Consider the following 22774-nt stretch of genomic DNA (forward strand, 5'->3'; position numbering starts at 1 on the left):
GGGATATTCAGCTGTGTGCAAACTGATAGTGGACTGTATGCTCAGATCTGTCTCTCACATCCTGCACATCAGTCCGCTCTGCGGGGAGGGAACACACTGAGCCTTGACGCAGACGCCCAGAGGCCTCCGCGATTCATCGTGGATCACAGGAAGTGAGATCAAAGTACTGGGGAGCTGTCTCAGTAATAATTAAGTGCAAGAAAATTACCTGTCCTCGTAAAACAAAACACAAAAAAAAGCAGTCCCTTCCCTCTCGTTGCCCTGTCCTGTGTGGGTGTCAGATTGTACATCGGCCATTGAGATTTAATTGGCACTAATTTGCACTAAATAAAGTGTGTTTATTTGTTTGCTATGCAGTAACCCAGTTAACCAACTAATCCATGGACTGCTTGTTTGTCCAGGGAGGGGGGGGGGAAATCTCAGCCCCAGTGAGGCAGGGGGGAAACTTCCCACAGCGTTTCTATGGTAATCAGCAGGTGTCACTCGCCGCGGAGAAGAAGTGAGGGCTTTCTTACGAGCGTGAGAAAGAGGGGCAGCCTCCATCACCCACCCCCCACTTTCCCCTCCTTTTTTTCCCCCTGTAGCGGTAGCAGCAGCAGCCTCAGTGACAGGGAGAGAGAGAGAGAGAGGGATGAGAGAGAGACACAGAGAGGGCTGCAATGAGGACCGGGGGTGGCCCTTCTTCACGACCTGTTGATGCCACTGCCAAAGCCCTGCCAGTAGAGTCCCCATCCAGCTGCATGAGAGAGAGAGAGGGAGAGAGGCAGGGGGGGACAAAAGAGGAGGGGGAGAGGGGGGACAGCAGGAAGAGGGGGAAAAAAAAGAGGGAGGCAAAGAAGAAAAGAAAGAATGAAGGAGCCCAAACTCCTGGGCGGTTTAGGCTGGCATGTGAGCCAGGCTGTTGTGTGCCTGCCTCGGGACAGCCTTATATGGCAGTGAGGAAGCCATGGGCAGCCTTCAGGTTTCATTTCATAGCGACCGTCGCGGAAAGTGTCGCACCACAAAAAACATCAGCGTCTTCAATCGGCACAGGGGTGCGTTGCCCCGTTTTATCGTACGACTTGCTATTTGAACTGTGAATCAGACTCAAGGGGCGGGGGGGTGTTGTGCGTTAACACTTTCTGTCGTACGACTAGGTTTGAATCCGCCTCAAATCGTGGGTGGGGTGGCTGCATTGGGGTTCGCTGGTGACCCCTCCACTGTGGAGCCCCCCCTCTTGTCCTCTGGAGCAGGGGCGGCCCGTCCGTGGCTCATTGAGATGCAGGGCACAGGGTGGCAGGCTGCAGCTGCAGCCTACAGGCAAGGGCCCGGCAGAAAGAGGGGGGGGCCGAGGGGATGGAGGGGGCAGACCAGGGAAAAACCAACAAAAGACACGGCCCCTCCCCCTCCCTCCCCTCGCTTTGGAGTTCTAATTCCCTAATCCTCAACCCCCTCCTCCCCAACCCCCTCATCCGATTCTCACCACACACACACACACACACACACACACACACACACACACACACACACACACCCGGTTCACACAGTTACCACTGGCTCCCTTCCTCTCACCCCCTATGTCCCCCCTCCCCAGAGTCATGAATGACCAGGGACAAAACCTAATAGCCCCCCCCCACCAGGAAGTCCAACCTCTGGGTGTGGGCACTATCTAACCCTCTCTCTGTGTGTGTGTGCGCGCGCGCTTGTGGTCAATGTACGTACATGTGTAATCATTCATCAGTGTGTTTTTTTTGTATTTCAACATATTTCAGCATGCACTATATGTGATGCCAGATCCCAGAGGTGGGCCTCTCTTTCTCTCTCTTTTCTTATTTTGGGGTGGGCGTGGGGGGGGGGGGTTTGCAGTGACTTCTGCATGATGCGCCAGCGAGCCCCAGCAGCTGGGACCTCCGCATTCCTGCCGTTGTCATGTAGAGACGGATGTAGCGCGAAGCTCCTCAGACACAGCCACTAACCTCTGTCACTCCAACTCTGCCTCCTCTGTCCCCGTCATCCCCCCCTTACGTCCCCCCGCCTCCCCGTTCTTTATTGACCTCTCAACAAGGTTGCCTGGCCTGACCAGACCGCAACGCTTGCAAATGGCCTCTGAGTCAAAAAGATGTGTTAATGTAAGCACATTAACCCTGGCGTCCTTATTTTGGACAAAAAGAAGAAAACATTTTTTTTTACCTTTTTTCTTTTTTCTTTTACAAATGTTCAAAAATCGCAGATCTACCAGCTCACAATCTTTTGCGACCTGTGGGTCGGATATTTTACCTTATTATTATTATTATTATTATTTGTTGTACAATGAAGTCTATAGGGCTGGTTAATGCTGTAGAAATGGACCCCGAAGGATTAAATTAATTCTCAGGATTTCATTGTGTTGGGGTAAATCTTAAATCCTTTGTGGACCAAGGATTTATTGCAGGCTCTGGAATCATAAGTTGTTTAGGTACAAAGAGAGTCTTTTAAAGTTTCACCACAGGATATTTATTGCTTTTTTTATGAGCAAAATCATTACAGCATCTGGATTGTAATTGATTGTATTGGCCCGTCATCAACAGAGATATGAACCAATACTGGAAATGGAACGAGTGGGAATGGTTTCCCCTCGCTCCTCTTGCAAAACCCTACCTGGGGTACCTTGTGAGATCACAACCCATGATGTGTAGCTCTAATGTAGTACAGTGTGTAATCCATCAATCAATTCAAGCTCCACACACAGACACATACAATCCAATGTGTACAGTTGTTGTTAAACCAGTTTTCTCTTCCCCTAAATGCTTGTGTGTGTGTGTGTGTGTGTGTGTGTGTGTGTGTGTGTGTGAGTGTGTGAGGTGTGTGTTTGAGGGCGTGGTGGTGCTGTCCACACGCAGGGTCGTCGTACAGCAGTTGGCAAATAAAGATGAATTCTGTTGTGTTTGGCAGCGGCTCTCCGTTCATTATTTTCCACTTTGCCCAGCGCGCATCCCAGACCTCAGCAGCTGTTTGTCATGTAAAGACACTCTATCAGACACTGACAGCTCCTCGCATGGGTCCTCCCAACACTACACACACACACACACACACACACACACACACACACACACACACACTGACCCATGCACGCGCACACACACACGCACGTTCGCATGGATCGTACACACTTCACTTGTGCGCATATGTAGTGAACATATGTAGTGATCTGTCTCGCTACTGCTGTATTCGTCACAACTTTTCTCTCACTGTGTGTTCATCCTCTCATCCTCTCCTTCAATAATTTGTCCATCTCACCCTCATTCTCTCATTTTCTCATCCACTTAACCTCATCTTATTCTCTCATCCCCTCTTATTCTCATATCATTGTCTCAACTTGTCCTCTCATTCTCTCACACTCATCCTCTCATTCGCTCATCTAATTCTCTCATCCAGTGGCAGTTCATCCCCTTCTCTCTTTTCGCTGTATAGATAATTTGTACAGTTCTATGAATATCTATTTTTCTTTTATAAAGAAGCATTTTAAGAAGATGATTTCTCCCCTGATTCTGGGGAAAGGTGAACAGGTGTTTTTTTGTTCCAGGTCACTCATAGTTTATTCCCTCCACTGTCCCTTTAAACTCCAGTGTCAACGTAAACAGAGTCATTCAAATTAGGGTTGGGGTTCAAAGTACAAACAGATTTGATTGAATCTAAAGGCAAAATCTGCTTATTTCAATCCGATCCTTTCGAATCAATTTATTGAAAACTTTGGATAAATTGTTAGTGGACATTAAGTGAATAAACCTATTTATCAGCATCTAGTGCACATGGTGAATCGTTCAGCCTTCTAAACGACAGAAATGAATTACATTTCAAAATTCAAAAGTGTGGAGCAGACTTAAGGTATGGGGTGAAAAGAAGTGATTCTTTGACTCCAAAATGATCGAGTCAGAATAATTTGCCCACTCTGCACCGAATCCAAAGTGGAACCGGATATATCGACCCTTAACTCAAACAACCTTGATTGTTGGAAACAACACCTTGTGTATCGTGTTTATTGTTCCCTGTGTGTTTTGGGGATATGTCTTGTTGTGAACACACAGACTGCAGACAGTTTGGGTGCTTTTATCTTATCTAGGTTGTGGTCAGGCTGTTTATCAGGCAGCTTCCTGTTTTGGAGAACACATTCATATCAAAAGGGGGTTAGTTTACTGGAACACTTCAGTGATGAATTGACTTAAAAGCCAAGGGCTCTCCTGTGTCGTTGCTGTGAGGTCCATTGTTCATTGTCAGCACTTTGCATTGTCTCTCGCTGTACGCAGGAATCTCTGTAAAGTGTCAAAATGTAATTCATTGCAAATGGTATGCTAATATTCAGTTAGTGAATTGATTTGCCCATGAATTAGTCCTCCGAAACATAAAATGTTCTTCATGAGCCGACGCTGTATCAATATCACTTTGTGAAGTATCATCATGAATGGGACGGGTCATAGTACAAGGCATGTACATCACATCACTATGACCGTAATAAGCTTGAAAATCAGTTATAACTTATAGCGACAGAGTATAACTTAGGGTTTAATAGTCAGTTCCACTCTCAAGCCATGTGAGTGAGTAAGACAGGGGGACAGCGTGGAAAGTGAATTGAGAAGAAAAAAGAAAGGGACATGGATGTAAATAGGAAACTGACTCGGGTCACTTGTGTTGCTTATGCACTGCACAGACTGGTGTAGACACAGACAGACGGATGTGGCCATTTCCACTTTTGTCACATGACCAGGTTTGTGGTCTCAGATGAGGAAGTTGGGATGCCCTCTGTCTAGAGACACTTTACACTTGCAGGGTGGGGATGTGTTCCGCATAGTCCACCTGCTACAAAGAATGGCAATGACTGCGCTAAAATGTTGTGAAGTTTAGTTGTTTTTTAAATGCATTGCTTGCTGTCAGCTTGTGTAAAAAAAAAAACATACAGGGTCCCATGCAGCCGGTATAGATAAACTGTAAGCGTGTCCCATACAGCCGGTATAGATAAATTGCTCACACAAACAATTTTGCTTTTCTAAGTGCTCCAGTGGGGCTTGTGCTTTTTCAACACGAGCAATGACAAAGTCACAGTAGTATGTTCTAGTGATCCCAGGAGGGGTTTAGAGGTGGACCCTAGGTGTTACATTTCATCATGATGAGCGTGTTTGCCTCTCTGGCCATTCCTCTCATGTGGTCTTCTCCCCTGTCTCAACAATAAACTGCTTCTAATGCCCCTCATCAAGGAATTGCGTGAGTCACCATTGCTTTAATAGTTAATCACAGAGAAGTGTGTGTGTGTGTGTGTGTGTGTGTGTGTGTGTGTGTGTGTGTGTGTGTGTGTGTGTGTGTGTGTGTGTGTGTGTGTGTGTGTGTGTGTGTGTGTGTGTGTGTGTGTGTGTGTGTGTGTGTGTGTGTGTGTGTGTGTGTGTGTGTGTGTGTGTGTGTGTGCGTGCGTGCGTGCGTGCGTGGTCATTTCACTGACAGCCATGTGACTGAGGACACCCCTGCATGGAAGAATGTCTCACTGGTGCCGTGCGCCGTTGCGTCATTGGAACTGGGGCAGATCTCAGCCCGTGCCAGTTCTGGTGGGCACTGTGCGTCAGTGGGGCTGGAAGCAAACCTCTGAGCGTTTCTAAAGGGGCTGTTGTTGTCATCTACTAAATATACACCCCAATGCAATTTATGCATACTCTACACGTCACTATGCGCTCACTAATACACACACACACACACACACACACACACACACACACACACACACACACACACACACACACACACACACACACACACACACACACACACGCATTCATACAGAGAAACACCTGTCTCTGCCCGTCATTGTCTAAATATTCCGCTGTCATTTATTCAGTCAGTTTGTTTGGGGGGCTCAAGTCTTCAGTGTGAGCACAGATAGTGATGATCACCAGTGGAGTTTGAGGCACAAACAAATGGGTTCCGATATATATGTATATATATAATGCTATATATTTACTAAATTAAGTTCTAGAGTTCTCTAATGAGGCTACTACCTGTAGGTTAAGCCTTCCTCTGATGTGTATGCGTTCGGATGACAAACTGTAATAACCAAGCAAGGTACTGGGGCTCATGATGCTGCATTGTGCGCATACCGTCCCCAGCGTGGACTGGCATGAACTGTAGCTGGAGGATATGGGTCAGCCAAAACTTGACCACAGAATGAGGCACCAGCTGAGGCTGTGCGGAGACGAACAAGTCTTGGTATGGAGAGCTCTGTCACTGAGGCTGCATTGAGATTTTGGCTGTGTTTTGAGAGATCCAGTCAAGGTTTTTATGTTGTCTTTGGGTGGAACAGGTTGCTGGTTCCAGTCCCAGTTGAAACGACGCGTCTTGCAGTTCTGAGTTGGCCACCACCGGTGTGCCGGAGTAAACAATTTATTTTCCTCCTGAATGAATGATTGTGATAAATCACACTCAGCAGCAGGACTGTCTAGAGATTCTCTTTGATGACTGATGTGGATGTTGATTGTCGAGCCTCCGAAGTGTAAAACAGACAAACGACTCGTGGTTGAAATTTCATCACAACTCAAACGAACATGAGGGAAATCCACCATACCACCAACCCACCCCCAACCCCCAACCTCCAGTCAGTGTGTGTTTCAATTAGAGCAGCAAACATTTGTGCGTTTGTAGGTAAGAGATGAAAATGGCATTCCGAAGGCTGACAAAGTCGAGCTAATTTCTAAATGAGCTACATTTGGTGTGAAAACACTTACTCTGCAGAACGGGCGATGAAAAATCCCCTTCCCTGCCATGATGAAAAATGGCAGCAGACGTAATAACATATTGGACATCTGCTGCGGTTTGAAGTCTAAAGCACACTGTGCTCTGGGGCAGATGTTTTCTCTAGTGTTGTGATTCGTGCCGCCACCTTGCCAGTTGCTGTAAATCAGGTGTTTTTTACACTCTGTGTTTGTTTTGGGTTTAATGGCTCAGCGTAGAGCAGTGGTTTTCAAACTTTTTGTGCCCAGCACACCACAGGGCAAGTCAATATCTTAAGGCACACCTGTATTCATATCCATGCAAAGTAGCCTCGATAATGTGTTATTACAATTATCACTCTGTAAAAAAGTTTGATCACTTAATACTTTAATTGATTATGATAAATAATATATTTGAATAAAATAATTGATCATTTCTTTTTTGAAAATAGATCTACGAGATAATATATTTGAATAAAGTAATTGATTTAAAAAATCAAAAATAGTAGATCTACAAGATCAACACGTCCAAGTGACTAATCAATTTAGTCAATTATAAAAATGTATTTGAATGTTTTCACGTGGATTCCTTTATATATAAAATAAATATAAAAAACACGCTTCTCGATTAATACATTAATTAAAAAAGTAACAATTAAGAATAATCATTAAGAAATTTACAGTTGCAGCCCTACATGAGTTCACATCTTAAAAACATGATATAGCCTATATCTAAATAATGCACTTCTCGATTATTCAATGAAGCGAACAATTAATCGATAGAATAATGGTTAAGAAGATCATCGATAGTTGCAGCCCTACAGGGGTTCATATCTTTAAAAAATCAAGAGAATCTTTCACAACCTTTATGTGGATGAAGTGTGAGGTCTGAAAATAAGGCAGGTGCTCAAGTGTGAGGTCTGAAAGGAAGGCAGGTGATGAAGTGTTTGTAGGTCTGAAAGTAAGGCAGCTCATCCTGCAGCTGATCTGCACAGTTGGCAATTATTTAATTGAGAAACGTGATACTACATCAATGTTGTAAAACATAAGTTCTCGCCTTGGCCGAGTAGAGGAGACATGATTGGATGCTATTAAAAGCATTCTGCTCTGTCTGTACTGTCTCAGTTCTTGGATCAGATTCACAAGACAGGAGCCTGTGGTTTGTGCGTGTGACTGTGTTTGTATCTGCGTGTTTGTGTCTGCTTGTGTGTGTGTGTGTGTGTGTGTGTGTGTGTGTGTGTGTGTGTGTGTGTGTTTGTTTGAAGGAAGGGAACAGGATCTCATATTGACTGATCTCCTACCCTTCCACTTCTCTCTCTCACACACACACACACACACACACACACACACACACACACACACACACACACACACACACACACACACACACACACACACACACACACACACACACACACACACACACAGAGCACACTTGTGTCAGAGGAAATGGGGCAATTAAGGACAGCTTGCTCCAGCACTGCATGGGGTTAATATGCGGTTCCGTAATTAAAAATAAATTACACTTTTCCTGTATAAATATTCAGATCTCTCTCCAGTGTGTGCGGCTGCCTTGTTATGGTGCGTAAGTTCTTTCTTTTCTTTTTTTTTTTTCCTTCTGCGAAACATCTGTCGCAACATTTCCTGAACCGTCACTAGAATAAATTGAGTTTTGTCCGCCTATGGGAGAGTCATTTGTGTTTCTCGTGAGTGAATGGAGGTGCATGGCTGAAGGTTATGGCTTTATGGTTATGTCTCAACATCAACAATGTGACTTATTCTGAGACGAGCCATCCCAAACATTTCATATCCAGGCATCTGCTTAAAATTGAACAAAATCGTCATAATAAAGTGAATAATAGAGAGCAAAGCAAAGCAAAGTTTGTTGTTTACCCAGGGTGTCGGACTAAGTACGAAACTTGTTTCCAGCCGGACCCTGCATGGAAGCCTTGCTCAAGGGCTATTCAGCGGTGATTCATGATTGATGTGATGAATTGGGGAATCGAACTAGGGACCTTCCGGTATCAAGGCCGCCCCTCTAACCACTAGGCCACCGCTGCCACTGAGAATACTCAGAATAGTGAGTGAATGGAACTGTAAAGTAGAGTGACCACTGACCAGACGTCCCGGTTTGGCCAGGATTGTCCCGTTTTCAAGCTGTGTGTCCCGAAATCTCCAAAACACTTATTATGTGCCGGTTTTCAACATTCACTACGAAATTGTCCCCTTTTTTTCCAGAATTACAATAATAATAGTTGTTTTCAGTGGTTGCATTATAGACGTTTATCATGTTCTTTTCATGTAAACATGCTCACCTAACCCAATCAGAAAACATAATCAAATGCATAACGTGTCTGAATTCAATGCTGAGGCTGATGTTTGTCATCAGTCGTTGCTTGTATGCAACACCTATGGTCCGTACACATGTGCACGTGCATGAACGTGCAATTTGATTTAAGGGTCCCAGTTTGACGGGCTGAATATATGGTCACCCTACTCTAAAGGGAAACTTTGCTGATTAAATCCCATTGTTCTGATGTAAGGAGAATATATACACAAAAATATAAATATACTGTGTGTGACGTTATTTAAAAAATGTTTATGCGATTTGAATGGGACGAAATCTTGGTGATCCATGGGGGGGTGTTTTTTAACATCTATTGTGGGAGTGTAAGGGGTATGACACCGGCAAACACAACTAAAACAGTATTTAGAGAAGTGGTTACACAATCGTTACTGTAAAAAAAACTATGCCAGTGAAAAATTACATACAATTATTTAATTACATTCAATAAGTGCCACAGTATTACTTAAACTTCAACCACCAGGTATGTCTTTTAGAAATATATATATATATATATTTTTTATATCAGCAAACCAAATAACCACTTCTTAGCGTTATTTTTAATTTGTTTCAAAGTTTGTTTCAAAACAGTGTCATGCAAAAATATTGAAACGGCAAATGTTTTCTACTTTAAAAAAAAAATACTTTGAAACCTTTTCCCTATGGTGACATGCCCAAAACATGGTCAGATTATCTATTGTTATAAAATTATGAATTATAAATGATTTTTATAATTGATTAACTGTTGCACCCCTAGACTTGTACAAAAGAGGACAGACGGGGGAGGATGAAGGTCCTGACTCCAGCTAAAACCACCGCTTGTCCCGCGGTTGACCTACACTAATGGAAAGAGGACGACAAGGTGGTCATTTTAGCGAGCGCTGGCGAACAGCATAGCAATTAGATGGCAGGAAATGTGTCGCACCTCTGGGAATTAGGAGAGAACCTTGAGAAAGGAGAACCCCGTGCATCATTAATCATCAAGACACAATGTAAAAGCAGTTGTCACGCGCTGCTCAGCATTTTGAGAATTAAACCATGTGTGAAAAAGAGCCTACAGTATGTATGAACTAGATAGTTTTTTTTTCAAACGCTCCGCATGTAGACACAGCTCGTCTTGAAGTGGTTTTACTCTGTGGTCAATGACACGCCCCCTATCTTTCTCCCCTGCCAGGAGAATACATCAAGACCTGGAGGCCACGGTACTTTCTTCTGAAGAGCGATGGCACCTTCATTGGGTACAAGGAGAGACCACAAGACGTGGACCAGCTGGAAACCCCCCTGAACAACTTCTCAGTAGGCCGTAAGTATCTCATCTAGCAAACTCAACTGGACTTTTTATCCTCTTTTGTTTCCTAGCTGCGTTTTAACCACATGAACCCGTGCAGATCTCGCAAAGCTCACAAAGCATCGCGCTGTGACGCGTCGTGAGCTTGAGGAGCAGCTATTTTCAGCCTCTAGATGTTTTCTGTAGAGCGAAAACAGGAGGGGGCCTAGTTAGTATAGATCCCCCCTGGGAATCTGGTTAACTAAGTATAGGTTTGACTACTTATTCAAAAATAGCAGATATTCAAGCTCACAGCTTGTATATCACTTCGAATCGTGCCGTGCTGCGAGCTTGTAGATCTGCTATTTTAGAATTATTTTGAAAAATCGTGAAACTTTGTGCAAATCTTTGAATATATATGTTTTTAAAGCGAGCATTTGTAACTCAAATCTTTGCTTCTGGGGGTCCCTGGAACAAAATATTTTGAGATGGGGGTCCGCGGCCAAATACATATCAATTTGGGGGTCCTTGACATGAAAAAGTTTGAGAACCAATGCTCTAGAGAAGTAGTTTGACAGGTAACATGGCACTGATCCTCTTGAGTTGAGTATCTTGAAGACCAGACACATCGAGAGATGTACCCTAGTGTCCTCCCGATTCTTGCGTGAACATTCTGCAAAAATAGCACAAGCTCACAATGCATCGCACGGCAAAGATATTTTGTGTACGGCGAAAAAAGATATAGACCCCCCTTTGGGACTCCGGTCAACTAATTATATAGGGTTTAAGTGGTTAACTCTTATCACATTTGACTCCTTTTTATATTTTTTGAGTTGTTGCATGTACCTTTGTTTATGTGTACACAAGGTTAAGTGAACAGTCTTTATATATATGTATACAGAATATATATACTATATACTGTATATGACAACAAATTGAGAAAAATGGTTTGCACCCTGTTAACCCATTTAGACCTGGAACGCATCTCTGTCACTTTAGATTTCTTGGGCTATTCAAAAATAGCAGATATACAAGCTCATAGCGCTTCACCGAGTGCCGCGCTATGAGCTTGTAGATCTGCTATTTTTGAAAAATCTTGAAAACGTTATTAGGATTTAGGATTTAGAAAACATTTTTAAGAGTCGCCTCAGGTCTTAATTGGTTAAACAGTCCCGTATGATTAGGTATTGCAAGCCGGTGCATACGCTGGACATATGGAAGAGAGACAGAAAAAGTATCACTTTGCTGATACTACAAGAAGGGGAATTTCCACGCTGAGGCTTTCAGAAGTATTTTCAATATTGAATAATTCATGGTGCAGTACCAGTCGTTCCCAAACTTTTTAGCTCAAGACCCAAAAGAGAAATTAGACGTTTGCCCGGGACCCGCGCAGTTGAAATTGTACGACATTGTACGACAAAGTATGAATTAGGGCTTAATCGTACTAATCGATTTGGTCGATTATAAACAAAAATCTTGTTTGAATTTTTCCGCATCGATTCGTTTACATAATGTTTTTCTTTCAAAAACGCGTCAGATAGAATAATCACTAAGAAAATAATCAGCCCTAATCCTGTGTGTGAGAGTCTCTCTGCTTCCGATGGGACCATCAGGCACCTGACATGCAGTTAACGTTGTAGTGATTTGTTTTTGTCTTGACTTAATCGAATTCCGTCTCCCCTCCCTTTTGATCATTCCTATCTTTCTCTACAAAACGGGGGGGGGGGGGGGGGGGAAACGATGAAATGCCGCTCTGCCCAGCCCAGCCCAGTGGGCCGGGTCTCTCCACAACAACATCACACAAAAGTTGCTGCGATAAGCTGTGCAGATGACTGAACTGAGCAATTAGACAGCATACTGTTTGTTTAACAAAATGTTTCCTCCCTGACACTTGTGAGTTATCGTGGCTATTAGCCGCCCGATTTCAATTATCCCATTAAAACCGGGAGAGCATCCGTGTCATCCATTTTTTAGATTTTAGCGTTGGCTATTCAGAAATAGCAGATATACAAGCTCACAGTGCGCCACTTTGTGCCGCGCTGCGAGCTGATACATCTGCTATTTTTGATTCTTTTATAAAAATTAAAAATAATGTTGAAAGTGTGAGAGCTGCTGATTTAGAAGGGCATTTTGTAGAATCGGCCTCAGATCTTAATGGGTTATTTATCCCCGGTGCTGCTCCAGAGCTCCGTCTCCATCATCGGTGGCTCCCGAGTTTTGTCACCGCTGCGACCCCAGCCATGGAGGACACATGGCGAGGCGCTGCTGCTGCTGCAGCTGGATTACACAGATAACCCCCCCCCCCCCCCCTCGATGGAGCCATGTTGGAGCTCAGTGGTGGTCTACCACCCCCAGTCTCCATCCATCAGGACGGGGCCGCTTTTTGTGTCACGTTCCTGACGTATCTGCTGACACGTTCCGTTTGGGGAACAGATGTTGGTGCATGAAGGGAGATGCAGATGGAGGACTCTGCTTTCTTTAACTTGCTTATAACGTCGTCATGAGTAATCGTAAAAAAAAAGAGGGGGAAAAAAAGATGGAAGAAAAAAATGTCTATGAAGCGATTTTAGTTGCTGCAAAAGTGTGAGAATTTAGGAAAATTGCGAGTTAAAAGTAGTGGCAATGAGATTTTCTTTAAATTGACAATAAATTGAACATTTTCCGGTTGTGAATCCATCATACTTCTGCGTCACATCATAACCTTTGGAAGTTGCAAAATTCTCAATTCCTGAACAGACTGGATGAGAGATATTTAAGCACCACAAATCCTATGAAATTGCTCCTTTACTGTCAAGAGAAAGTTTGTCAAAACTGAACGATTCATGATTCATCAAATCCCGTAATGAAATATATATAAACAAACTGAAAATAAAACTGCAAAAGTAAAGTTTCAAAGGAGAGGCGAGTCAATGATGGGAGTTAACTGCACCTGTTCAGCCCAGAGAGGCCCACGGACCCTCCAACCGTGTCTGTTAGGGTGGCGATAAAGATGAATGGTTTTAACAGTGGTTCTGTCTCGCCTCTGCTCTGCTCTCCTCCCCCCCTCTCTCTCTCTCTCTCTCTCTCTCTATCTCTCTCTCTCTCTCTCTCTCTCTCTCTCTCTCTCTCTCTCTCTCTCTCTCTCTCTCTCTCTCTCTCTCTCTCTCTCTCTCTCTCTCTCTCTCTTTCACTCACTCACCCCCTCTCTTTCTCTCTCTTACTCTACCCTCTCTCTCTCTCTCTCTCTCTCTCTCTCTCTCTCTCACTCACTCACCCCCTCTCTTTCTTTCTCTCTGTCTCTCCCCCCTCCCTCCCTCTCTCTCTCTCTCTCTCTCTCTCTCTCTCTCTCTCTCTCTCTCTGTCTCTCTCTCTCTCTCTCTCTCTCTCTGTGGTCAGAGTGCCAGCTCATGAAGACAGAACGGCCGAAGCCCAACACATTCATCATTCGCTGCCTACAGTGGACCACTGTCATCGAGCGCACCTTCCACGTGGAGACCCCCGAGGAGAGGCAAGCCCCCCACCTCACCGTACTCAGGCTGTAGACAGAAACGACAAACAGTGCTTACACACACACACACACACACACACACACACGCATCGTTTACATAAAAAGATCAAACCTGCCCTTGTCGCTAAAAAAGACAAAGTAAAGATTTTTACAGCCCAGTTCTAACACGCACGCACGCACGCACGCACGCACGCACGCACGCACGCACGCACGCACGCACGCACGCACGCACGCGCGCGCATGCACTCATACACACAGGCACGCTTGCTCTCAGGTCCACTGGCTGTTGGCCGGACCTCGGCGGTTGAAATTGCCTTCCTGTTGATAAGATGACAATCACCTGATTGGTCCGCCGGGGTTGCATGGTGGTAAATGGGCTGATGTAATCTCCACCTCCGCCTCCCTCCAGGGAGGAATGGACCAAAGCCATCCAGACAGTGGCCGACGGCCTGCAGAAGCAAGAGGAGGAGAGGATGGACTCGTCTCCTGACCCCATGGACATGGAGGTGTATCTGACCAAACCCAGGCAGAAAGTGGTACGGAACCTGCACCTCAGCCAAGATATTTAGTTTAAAAAAGGAGGGGGCCTTCTATTGACCACTGTTTCCCAAACAGTGTGGGTTGGGACCCATTTGTGGGTCGTGGATCCATTTTTGTGGTTCGCGAGAAAAAGAAATCCCTAAATATTATTGGCTTGTAGATCTGCTATTTTCACTAGTTTGGGTCCCGGGCAAACATCTGATTTCTCTTTTGGGTCTTGAGCTAAAAAGTTTGAGAACCACTGGTATTAGACCCCTGGGGCACAGCGGACACTCACGGTTTCTCCACTTCTCCCTAATAGGCCTGTCACAATTATTACATAATCGTCTAATCGCAATTATTTGAGATAATCGCAATTATTTTTGCACAACCGCCATAATCGTTTCCATGTTGAAAGATTTTCACACATTTTCAAATATAAAAAAAGCAGAAATAGCAGATCTACAAGCTTACAACACTTGTAAGCTTCTAGATCAGCTATTTCTGCTATTTTTTTTTACATGTATACAATTATTAAATACGTCAATAATTTCTTTGTATATTTAACTGAATTTTTTATATTTGTCATATCTGCCCTGTGCAATTTTTTATTTCAAAGCCTAAAAGGCAAACAGATTAGTTTTTTTTTATTTATAAGTTCTAATGTTCAATGCCAAACACACAATCGTTAATCGCAATTATGTGAGTGACAATTAATCGTCAACTTAAATTTGTAATCGTGACAGCCCTACTCCCTAATTGCTCCCACCTGGAGCATGGCTCCTCGCCTATATTACCTACCCTTTCTTCACCTATACCTGCCTCATTTAGCCTCACGCTGACCTAATCCCACCTCCGTTTGCCCCCCCCCCTTCAGCCCCATGTCGGCTTCTTAAAATCAACCATGGACGGCTTAGCACCAGATAGCATGTCCACCAGGTTTCACCACCCTCACATGTGGGCCCACGAGTCATGAAACGAAGGTCTAAAGGCCACCGGATTGAATGTCCCCGAACGCAACCGTTTTCAACATTCTCACCAGCACCGCCGGGTCAGAGGTTAACCGAGACACAGCCGCATATAGGCTGGACCGTTGGAAATTCTGAGTGGAAATTCCGTGGCGGTTTGATACGGCAACTTAAATGCTTCTGTTGTTGTTGTCAGTGGGATTGTGTGTCTTGGCCAGTTAAGAGTTCATTAATGCCTCCGTTTGTAACGAGATGCTTCTCTCTCTCTCTCTCTCTGCTGGTTTTATAGACTGTGCCACAAAATTGCGTGGTGGCTGTGGTACGGTGCCTTAACCACTTTGGCTATTCCAAAATATCCAATCTACATGCTCACAACGCAATGGTTGTGGGCTTGTAGATCTGCTAATTACATTTTTTTCTCTTTCAAATTTTCTTTGCCTATTTAGTCATTATGCCAATTTCTCTGCACACATTTCTGTGTTGCCACTGCTATTTTAGTCTACTGACTCACCTGCCAGTAAGGAGCCCCCACCAGGAGGACGTAACACCGCCGTCCTACTCCTCCTGTTAGCCCCCCCCCCCCCCCCACTGACACAGGCACCGCCCAGTCCGAAGGAGTATAGCGCAGCGACAAAGATCGCCCTGCGCACTCGATTTTCGTAGATCGACCCTCCCCGCCCCGCCCCGGCTTCCATCCGCAGAACACAGGCAAATATAGACACTCAGCCAAGCTGGATGCAATGCACCGTGGTGGATTTGAACCCTTAGGTGGTGGACAGGTACTTTACCCCTACGCCACCCAAGCGCCTAAATCTGGTATTTGCAGACAATTGTGTATTATTTCAAAACATTTCACCTATAATGGCGTGCCCAAAATAAGGACGCCAGGGTTAAAGTGGTTAAATGCTCTGTTGTTGTCAGTGGGATTGTGTGTTCTTGGCCAGTTAAAGAGTGCGAGTTCATTAATGCCTCCGTTTGTAACCAGATGCTCCTCTCTCGCTCTCTCTGCCGGGTTTTGTAGACTATGCACGACTTTGAATACCTCAAACTCCTGGGAAAAGGCACTTTTGGCAAAGTCATTCTGGTAAAGGAGAAGGCCACAGGACGCTACTATGCCATGAAGATCCTAAAGAAGGAGGTGATCGTGGCGAAAGTAAGTGTGCACTTTCTGAGTGAGAAGTCTACGGAGGAAGTACACGTGAAGGGGTGAGGGGAAGGGGGGTATTGATTGATATCTAAATGGTGGACCATAGTGGAAGTTGTACAAATAGTCTTTGTGGTCTCTTTCAGGATGAAGTGGCACACACACTCACTGAAAACAGAGTGCTCCAGAATTCCAAACACCCATTCCTGACGGTAAGTACTGTAGGACATTGGTTCTCAAAGTGGGGTCCGGGGGGGGGGGGGGGGGGCGGGGGTACCAGGGGGTCCCCAGCTAAATTAGTTAATATAGCGTCACAGTCATTTTCACCACTTTAACCATATTTTATACTTTGGCTATTCAAAAATAGCAGATATACAAGCTCATAGCGCGGCACTCGGTGCTGCGCTATGAGCCGCAGCCAAATACATATCATTTTGGGGGTCCTTGACATGAAAAAGTTCGAGAACCACTGCTTTAGCAGGCCCTCCGTATAGACGGGTTTCCTGTTAGTAAACATGAGAGGAATATGACCGCGCAGAGGAGGGGGAAGCCTATGGGTGCGTTTGGAAATTACGCACCGGAGCACACTCGCCTATTAGTTTGTATTGGCCAGTGCGCTCACTGCCGCTCAGGGCTGTATTTTCGAACGCGCCTTTCACCCGGGCATGCGCAGATTGCGCATTCTGCTCTGTGAAGACGTCGCGCGGAAATCCGTCTATACCTAACCTTCATTAAAACCACTTAAACCCTACTTGGTTGACCGGGGTCACCCATGGCTCTATACTAGTCCCCATCCTGTTTTCACTCTATAATAAATATCACACAACGCGCCGTGTTGGAACGCATTGTGAGCTTGTAGCTCTGCTATTTCCGCCAAATGTCCGCTCCAGAATAGGGACGCTATGGTTCAAGTGGTTAAACTCATGGCAGTGGCTCAAGAGGTAGAGCGGCCGTCTTGGAATCGAAAGGTTCCTGGTTCGATCCTCGGCTCTTCCTGGCTGTGTGTCAAAGTGCCCTCGAGCAAGACACTGACCGTCTAACTGCTCCCGATTGAGCAGGTTGGTGCTTTGCATGGTTTCCTCTGCCGTTGGTCTGTGAATAAGTGAATGTAATGCACATGTAAAGTGACTTGGATAAAGGCTCTATATAAATGCACCATTTATCATTTACAAAGAGACTCAGTAGCCACTCCTCTCCAGGCTAGGAATAGTTTTAGAGAGCTGTGCTAGACCTCTTTTTTTTATCATTTAGACTTGGACGATTGAATTCAAAAGCTCTTCTGGATTGTCGGTTTTAAGTGGTGGGTGATGGTAACACATAATGTGTTTTGCTCACAATGTATGTGACCCGTAGTTGGCATATAGCCCCATCTGTGACCTCACCCATCACTATAGCTTGGGACTTGTGTCACATACCATTGCAGTCCAGAATTAGGGTTGCCGTGAAAATAAAGGTATTTCTGACCTATTTTCCAGCATCAGCAGCAGATCGGGAATGCGCTTCCATGTAAAATTCTGCACAAGCTGTAAAAAAATAAAAATAAAAAAATTAAGCAGTTGAGATCAGTTTGATTTTTTTTACTACAGATCGCCGTACGTAGGAACATGTCAATACCTTCAAATTGCGATATGATGTTAGAAAATAGGTTAAGAAAAATACCTTTATTTGGATTGCAACACTATGTGGCCGAGTACCAGAGCTACTGTGAAGGGAGAGGTCACAGACGGGGCTAGTTGGCATTCAACAATAATTGGAGAGCCTTGACACACCGTGCCGCTGTTTTTCCTAACTCTCCAAGCTGCAGAAATGAAGTGTAAAAGAACGCAGCTATACTGCATTATGTGGTTCAGTTGTGTTCCTCTTGCCTCAGCCAGAAACCATTAAGCCTGATTTATACATAGTGTAACGCCGGTGTCCTGTATGGAAAATAGTCAATATATATGCTCACAATAAGCTCAACGGGTAGGGCTGTAATGCGAAAGCGTTGTGAGCTTGTAGATCGGCTGTTTCCGGTGCGTGACACAGTGTGCAACCCAAGCACAAATCAGGCATTACTGTTCAATTTCAGCATTGATTTCTTCTGTTCTCCATCTGCAGGGTTTGAAATACTCCTTCCAGACACACGACCGACTGTGCTTTGTCATGGAGTATGCAAACGGTGGTGAGGTGAGCTCAAAAACCATCAATGAATTTGTAGCCGGGGGATCTGATCGATCGTCCTCACAAGGAGTAATTTCTAACATTCTCTTTAATGCCTCTCCTCTCCTCTCCTCTCCTCTCCTCTCCTGTCACTCATGCTCTCCCCTCTCCTCCCTCCGTATCCTCTATGCCTCCCTGTGTTTCTTCTATACCTCCCTCGTATCCTCTATACCTCCCTGTGTTTCCTCTATACCTCCCTCCGTATCCTCTATACCTCCCTGTGTTTCCTCTATACCTCCCTCTCTATCCTCTATACCTCCCTGTGTTTCCTCTATACCTCCTGCAGCTTTTTTTCCATCTGTCTAGGGACCGGGTGTTCTCGGAGGAGCGAGCGCGGTTCTATGGGGCCGAGATAGTGTCAGCGCTGGATTACCTGCATGCTGAGAGGAACGTGGTCTACCGGGACCTAAAGGTGGGTCGGGGAAAACTTTATCTTCCTATGTCTCTCTCTCTCTCTCTCTCTCTCTGTTTCTCTCTCCATCTCTCTCTGTCTCTCCGCTTGTTCTCTCTGTCTCTATCTCTCTCTCTCTCTCTCTCTCTCTCTCTCTCTCTCTCTCTCTACTTCTCCCCTGGCAGGATATAAATAGGGCTCGCCTCCATCCAGAGCAGTAGCAGCAGCAGCAGCAGCCATTGAGCTTATTGATCGGCCTTCCCCCAGATCAGACTACCAGACCTCACTGCAGCTGGAGGCAGGCAGGCAGGCAGGCAGGGTCCATCCTCCTACTGCAACTAGACAGAAATAACTACCACCTCCCTATGTAACACCCAGACATTGGTGGGGTTTTTGTACTACATGCATGGGACTGGCTGGATATGTAGGTTGCTGTGCAGTATATTCAGTATATGTTATATTGGTGCTAAGAGAGTGGAAAATGGTGACATTGTCCTAACATTATAGTATAAAAGGCGCATACAAGGCTCACTTTTGTAGATTTAGAACGCAAATCGTCCGATTTCCGTTATAGTTAAATACTTTAAAGTAAAGTAGACAGACAGACAGGCAGAGAGCAGACACAGTTTACGTAAGGCTGGCCGAGGAAAATCTCTGCCAGCCTTACGTAAAATGTGTCTGCCTTACACATCGGCCCTTCAAGGCGTCAGGTGCTTCTTCGAAATGTCACGGAGCCACAAGCCCAGCGAATAATTTTGGGAGGACGGGAAGCAGCAGAGGCAGATGTCTGGTGACTCTTAGGTTATGAAAGGCAGGGGTTATGGGGATTAGGAGGACGGTGGCTGTGGTATTGCGTGGGGCATCTGTAGCTCGGCTTCATCCAGCTGATGAAAACTGTACCAGCCAGGTCAGCACAGCCCCCGCCTCCCTCCTTCCCTCCTCCCCCTCTCTCCCCTTGGGTTTACAAGGCAGGCTCCCAGCCTGCTAGGGTTCTCCTGAAAATGCCAGAGTAGCAGGATTGGAGGATGTGCTGACTCTGGCCTGGCGCTGCTGGCCACGTGTGAGCTACAGCTGCCAGGTGACTTTTACAGAGAGAGACAGAGAGAGAGAGAGAGAGAGAGAGAGGACACAGTGATATTAAAAGAAAGGCCACGCAATGCCAATTCACAACACTGTGAGATACACAGCCACAAGGCCTCAAATTAGCCTATATTGCTCAGTTCTTCAACATCATTGTCATCGCAGGATCACATGTTTACAGGTGTAACAAAAGAAATGGGTGAAATTCTTTGTTCTACAAGCTCCCATGATTTGCAGTTTTCAAGAAAGGGGGAAAGAATAGATATAGAAATAGAAACCAGGTCAGATATGTCAAATATTCCTAATATGTAGAGTAAAATGTATACTGTACATACTATATACGCTGCATGGTTAAAATAAATGGCAATTGAATACTGACCCCAGTCTGTACCGTTATGTGTGTCAGTAGATGTCCGTCCATCAGCCATAACTCATTATGTTTGTCAGTAGATGTCCGTCCATCAGCCATAACTCATTATGTTTGTCAGTAGATGTCCGTCCATCAGCCATAGCTCATTATATTTGTCAGTAGATGTCCGTCCATCAGCCATAACTCATTATGTTTGTCAGTAGATGTCCGTCCATCAGCCATAACTCATTATGTTTGTCAGTAGATGTCCGTCCATCAGCCATAACTCATTATATTTGTCAGTAGATGTCCGTCCATCAGCCATAGCTCATTATGTTTGTCAGTAGATGTCCGTCCATCAGCCATAACTCATTATGTTTGTCAGTAGATGTCCGTCCATCAGCCATAACTCATTACTTTTGTCAGTAGATGTCCGTCCATCAGCCATAACTCATTATGTTTGTCAGTAGATGTCCGTCCATCAGCCATAACTCATTCGCTCACTCGCTCCATCCAACTATTGATTTTATGCTGATGATGAAATTACCGTTTAATTTACTCTGTGTGTGTGTGTGTGTGTGTGTGTGTGTGTGTGTGTGTGTGTGTGTGTGTGTGTGTGTGTGTGTGTGTGTGTGTGTGTGTGTGTGTGTGTGTGTGTGTGTGTGTGTGTGTGTGTGTGTGTGTGTGTGTGTGTGTGTGTGTGTGTGTGTCCGCCCCCTCAGCTGGAAAATCTCATGCTGGACAAAGATGGACACATAAAGATCACAGACTTTGGTCTGTGCAAGGAGGGGATCAAGGACGGAGCCACCATGAAGACATTCTGTGGAACACCTGAGTACCTGGCTCCCGAGGTACGACAGCTTAACTCAGTTAGACCTGAGGCCTAAAAACACCACCTAAATCCTAACAGTTTTCTGAAAAACGTATATTATATATCTGCTACTATCTGATGCTTTTGTGTGACACTGTAGTTAGTGTAGTATGATCAAGTAGGACATTAATTTATGAAAAAAACACAAAAAGTTAAAATATGGAGATAAGAGGTTTCTGCCCGACAGCAACGATATGTAGTTTACATGTAGCAAAATACATTTTAAAAAATGCTTTCCCGGATTGAAAGGGTTAAAACAGTGTTTCCTAACCTTAATTTACAGTAGCGTTTTTACCCCTTTTCTCTCCCCAATTTAGTTGTTTTCCTTGCCCATGAATTCCTCCCCATTTCTGTGGTGTCACTGCTGTTGTAGACAGATAGATAAATAGATAGATACCTTTATTTATCCCCGGGGGAAATTCATGTAACCTTACTGGCTCACCTGCCAATGAGGAGCCCCGAACCGGGAGGATGTAGCACCTCCTTCCTACTCCTCCTGTTTAACATTCCCCACTGACAAACGCTAGCCCAGCCCCCGTAGGAGTACGTACAGCGATAAAGATCACCTCCCTGTCCAGCTTCCCTCCACCGAACATGTTCAATTGTGTTTGTTTGTATAGAAAGACCCTCGGCCAAACCGTCTGCACCGCAGTGAATTCGAACTCCCAGACTCCACGGTGGTCAAAAGGCATTTACTCCTGCACCACCCGAGCGCCATAATTCTTCCCCTTTCTTGAGTTGAATCAATCCAGATTCACTAAAAGCCTTTCACAGGCAGCAGAAGCAGGTAGCGCTATGTTTAACTTGAGCGACAGATTGATCGCAGCTACGGTACATGTTAAAATGTTCACGCCTCCGTCACCATTACCACCGACTGCTGGGTTAGAGTGGTTGCTGTGAGTGGTTTCCTCCTGTGAGGAACACAGCATGAGACAAAAGTATACACCTCTATACTTTTTTATGACATTTTTACAAGCATCTGTCTGTCTCTGGTTTTCTTGACGGCTCCAAAGTTCAAAGCCATTAGGCCAATACTGATATAAATTTTATTTTTAAAGCAATTTAAAAATAAATTGCGTGCAGGCTTGCAAAGTGCTCCTCCTACGCCTTCCCTCTCAGTTTTCCTACCATCTCAATAACAGTAAGGAAGGAGGACTGATCACTTCGGCTCTCCTTCTTTAAAATCACAGCGCTTGTTCTCGTCATCGTGCCGAGGGAGGCTGAATGTCCAGAAACGCCACTGTAGACGTGCATAACGCCAACACGCATGATCCCATGAAAACCGTCAAACCTGAGAATGGTGAAGTAGAGCTTCTCCTTCTTCTCCTGCAGCAGCCCAGACAGTAGAGAGAGTGAGATAGAGAGTGTTTCCAAAGCACTCTTCTTGACAATATTGACCGTTTTCATGACGGAGTCCAATTCAGCACTAACTTAGCACTTGTGGAGCCACA

At 45.0% G+C, this 22774-nt stretch overlaps 1 protein-coding gene across 2 annotated transcripts in view; it reads left to right on the plus strand.

Annotated features, from left to right (window-relative positions):
* The window catches only part of akt1 (v-akt murine thymoma viral oncogene homolog 1), a 50478-nt gene that overhangs the window by 17675 nt on the left and 10029 nt on the right, over positions 1 to 22774 (plus strand). For both annotated transcript variants that reach the window (XM_084043900.1, XM_084043901.1), the window contains exons 3-10: positions 10223 to 10351; positions 13691 to 13802; positions 14212 to 14338; positions 16311 to 16442; positions 16580 to 16645; positions 18531 to 18599; positions 18919 to 19044; positions 21175 to 21303. In XM_084043900.1, coding sequence (XP_083900026.1) covers positions 10223 to 10351; positions 13691 to 13802; positions 14212 to 14338; positions 16311 to 16442; positions 16580 to 16645; positions 18531 to 18599; positions 18919 to 19044; positions 21175 to 21303 — 890 coding nt within the window. The remainder of the gene's footprint in view (positions 1 to 10222; positions 10352 to 13690; positions 13803 to 14211; positions 14339 to 16310; positions 16443 to 16579; positions 16646 to 18530; positions 18600 to 18918; positions 19045 to 21174; positions 21304 to 22774) is intronic.

Source organism: Gymnoscopelus microlampas, assembly GCF_963454915.1.
Source record: "Gymnoscopelus microlampas genome assembly, chromosome: 20".
NCBI classification, from domain to species: Eukaryota; Metazoa; Chordata; class Actinopteri; order Myctophiformes; family Myctophidae; genus Gymnoscopelus; species Gymnoscopelus microlampas.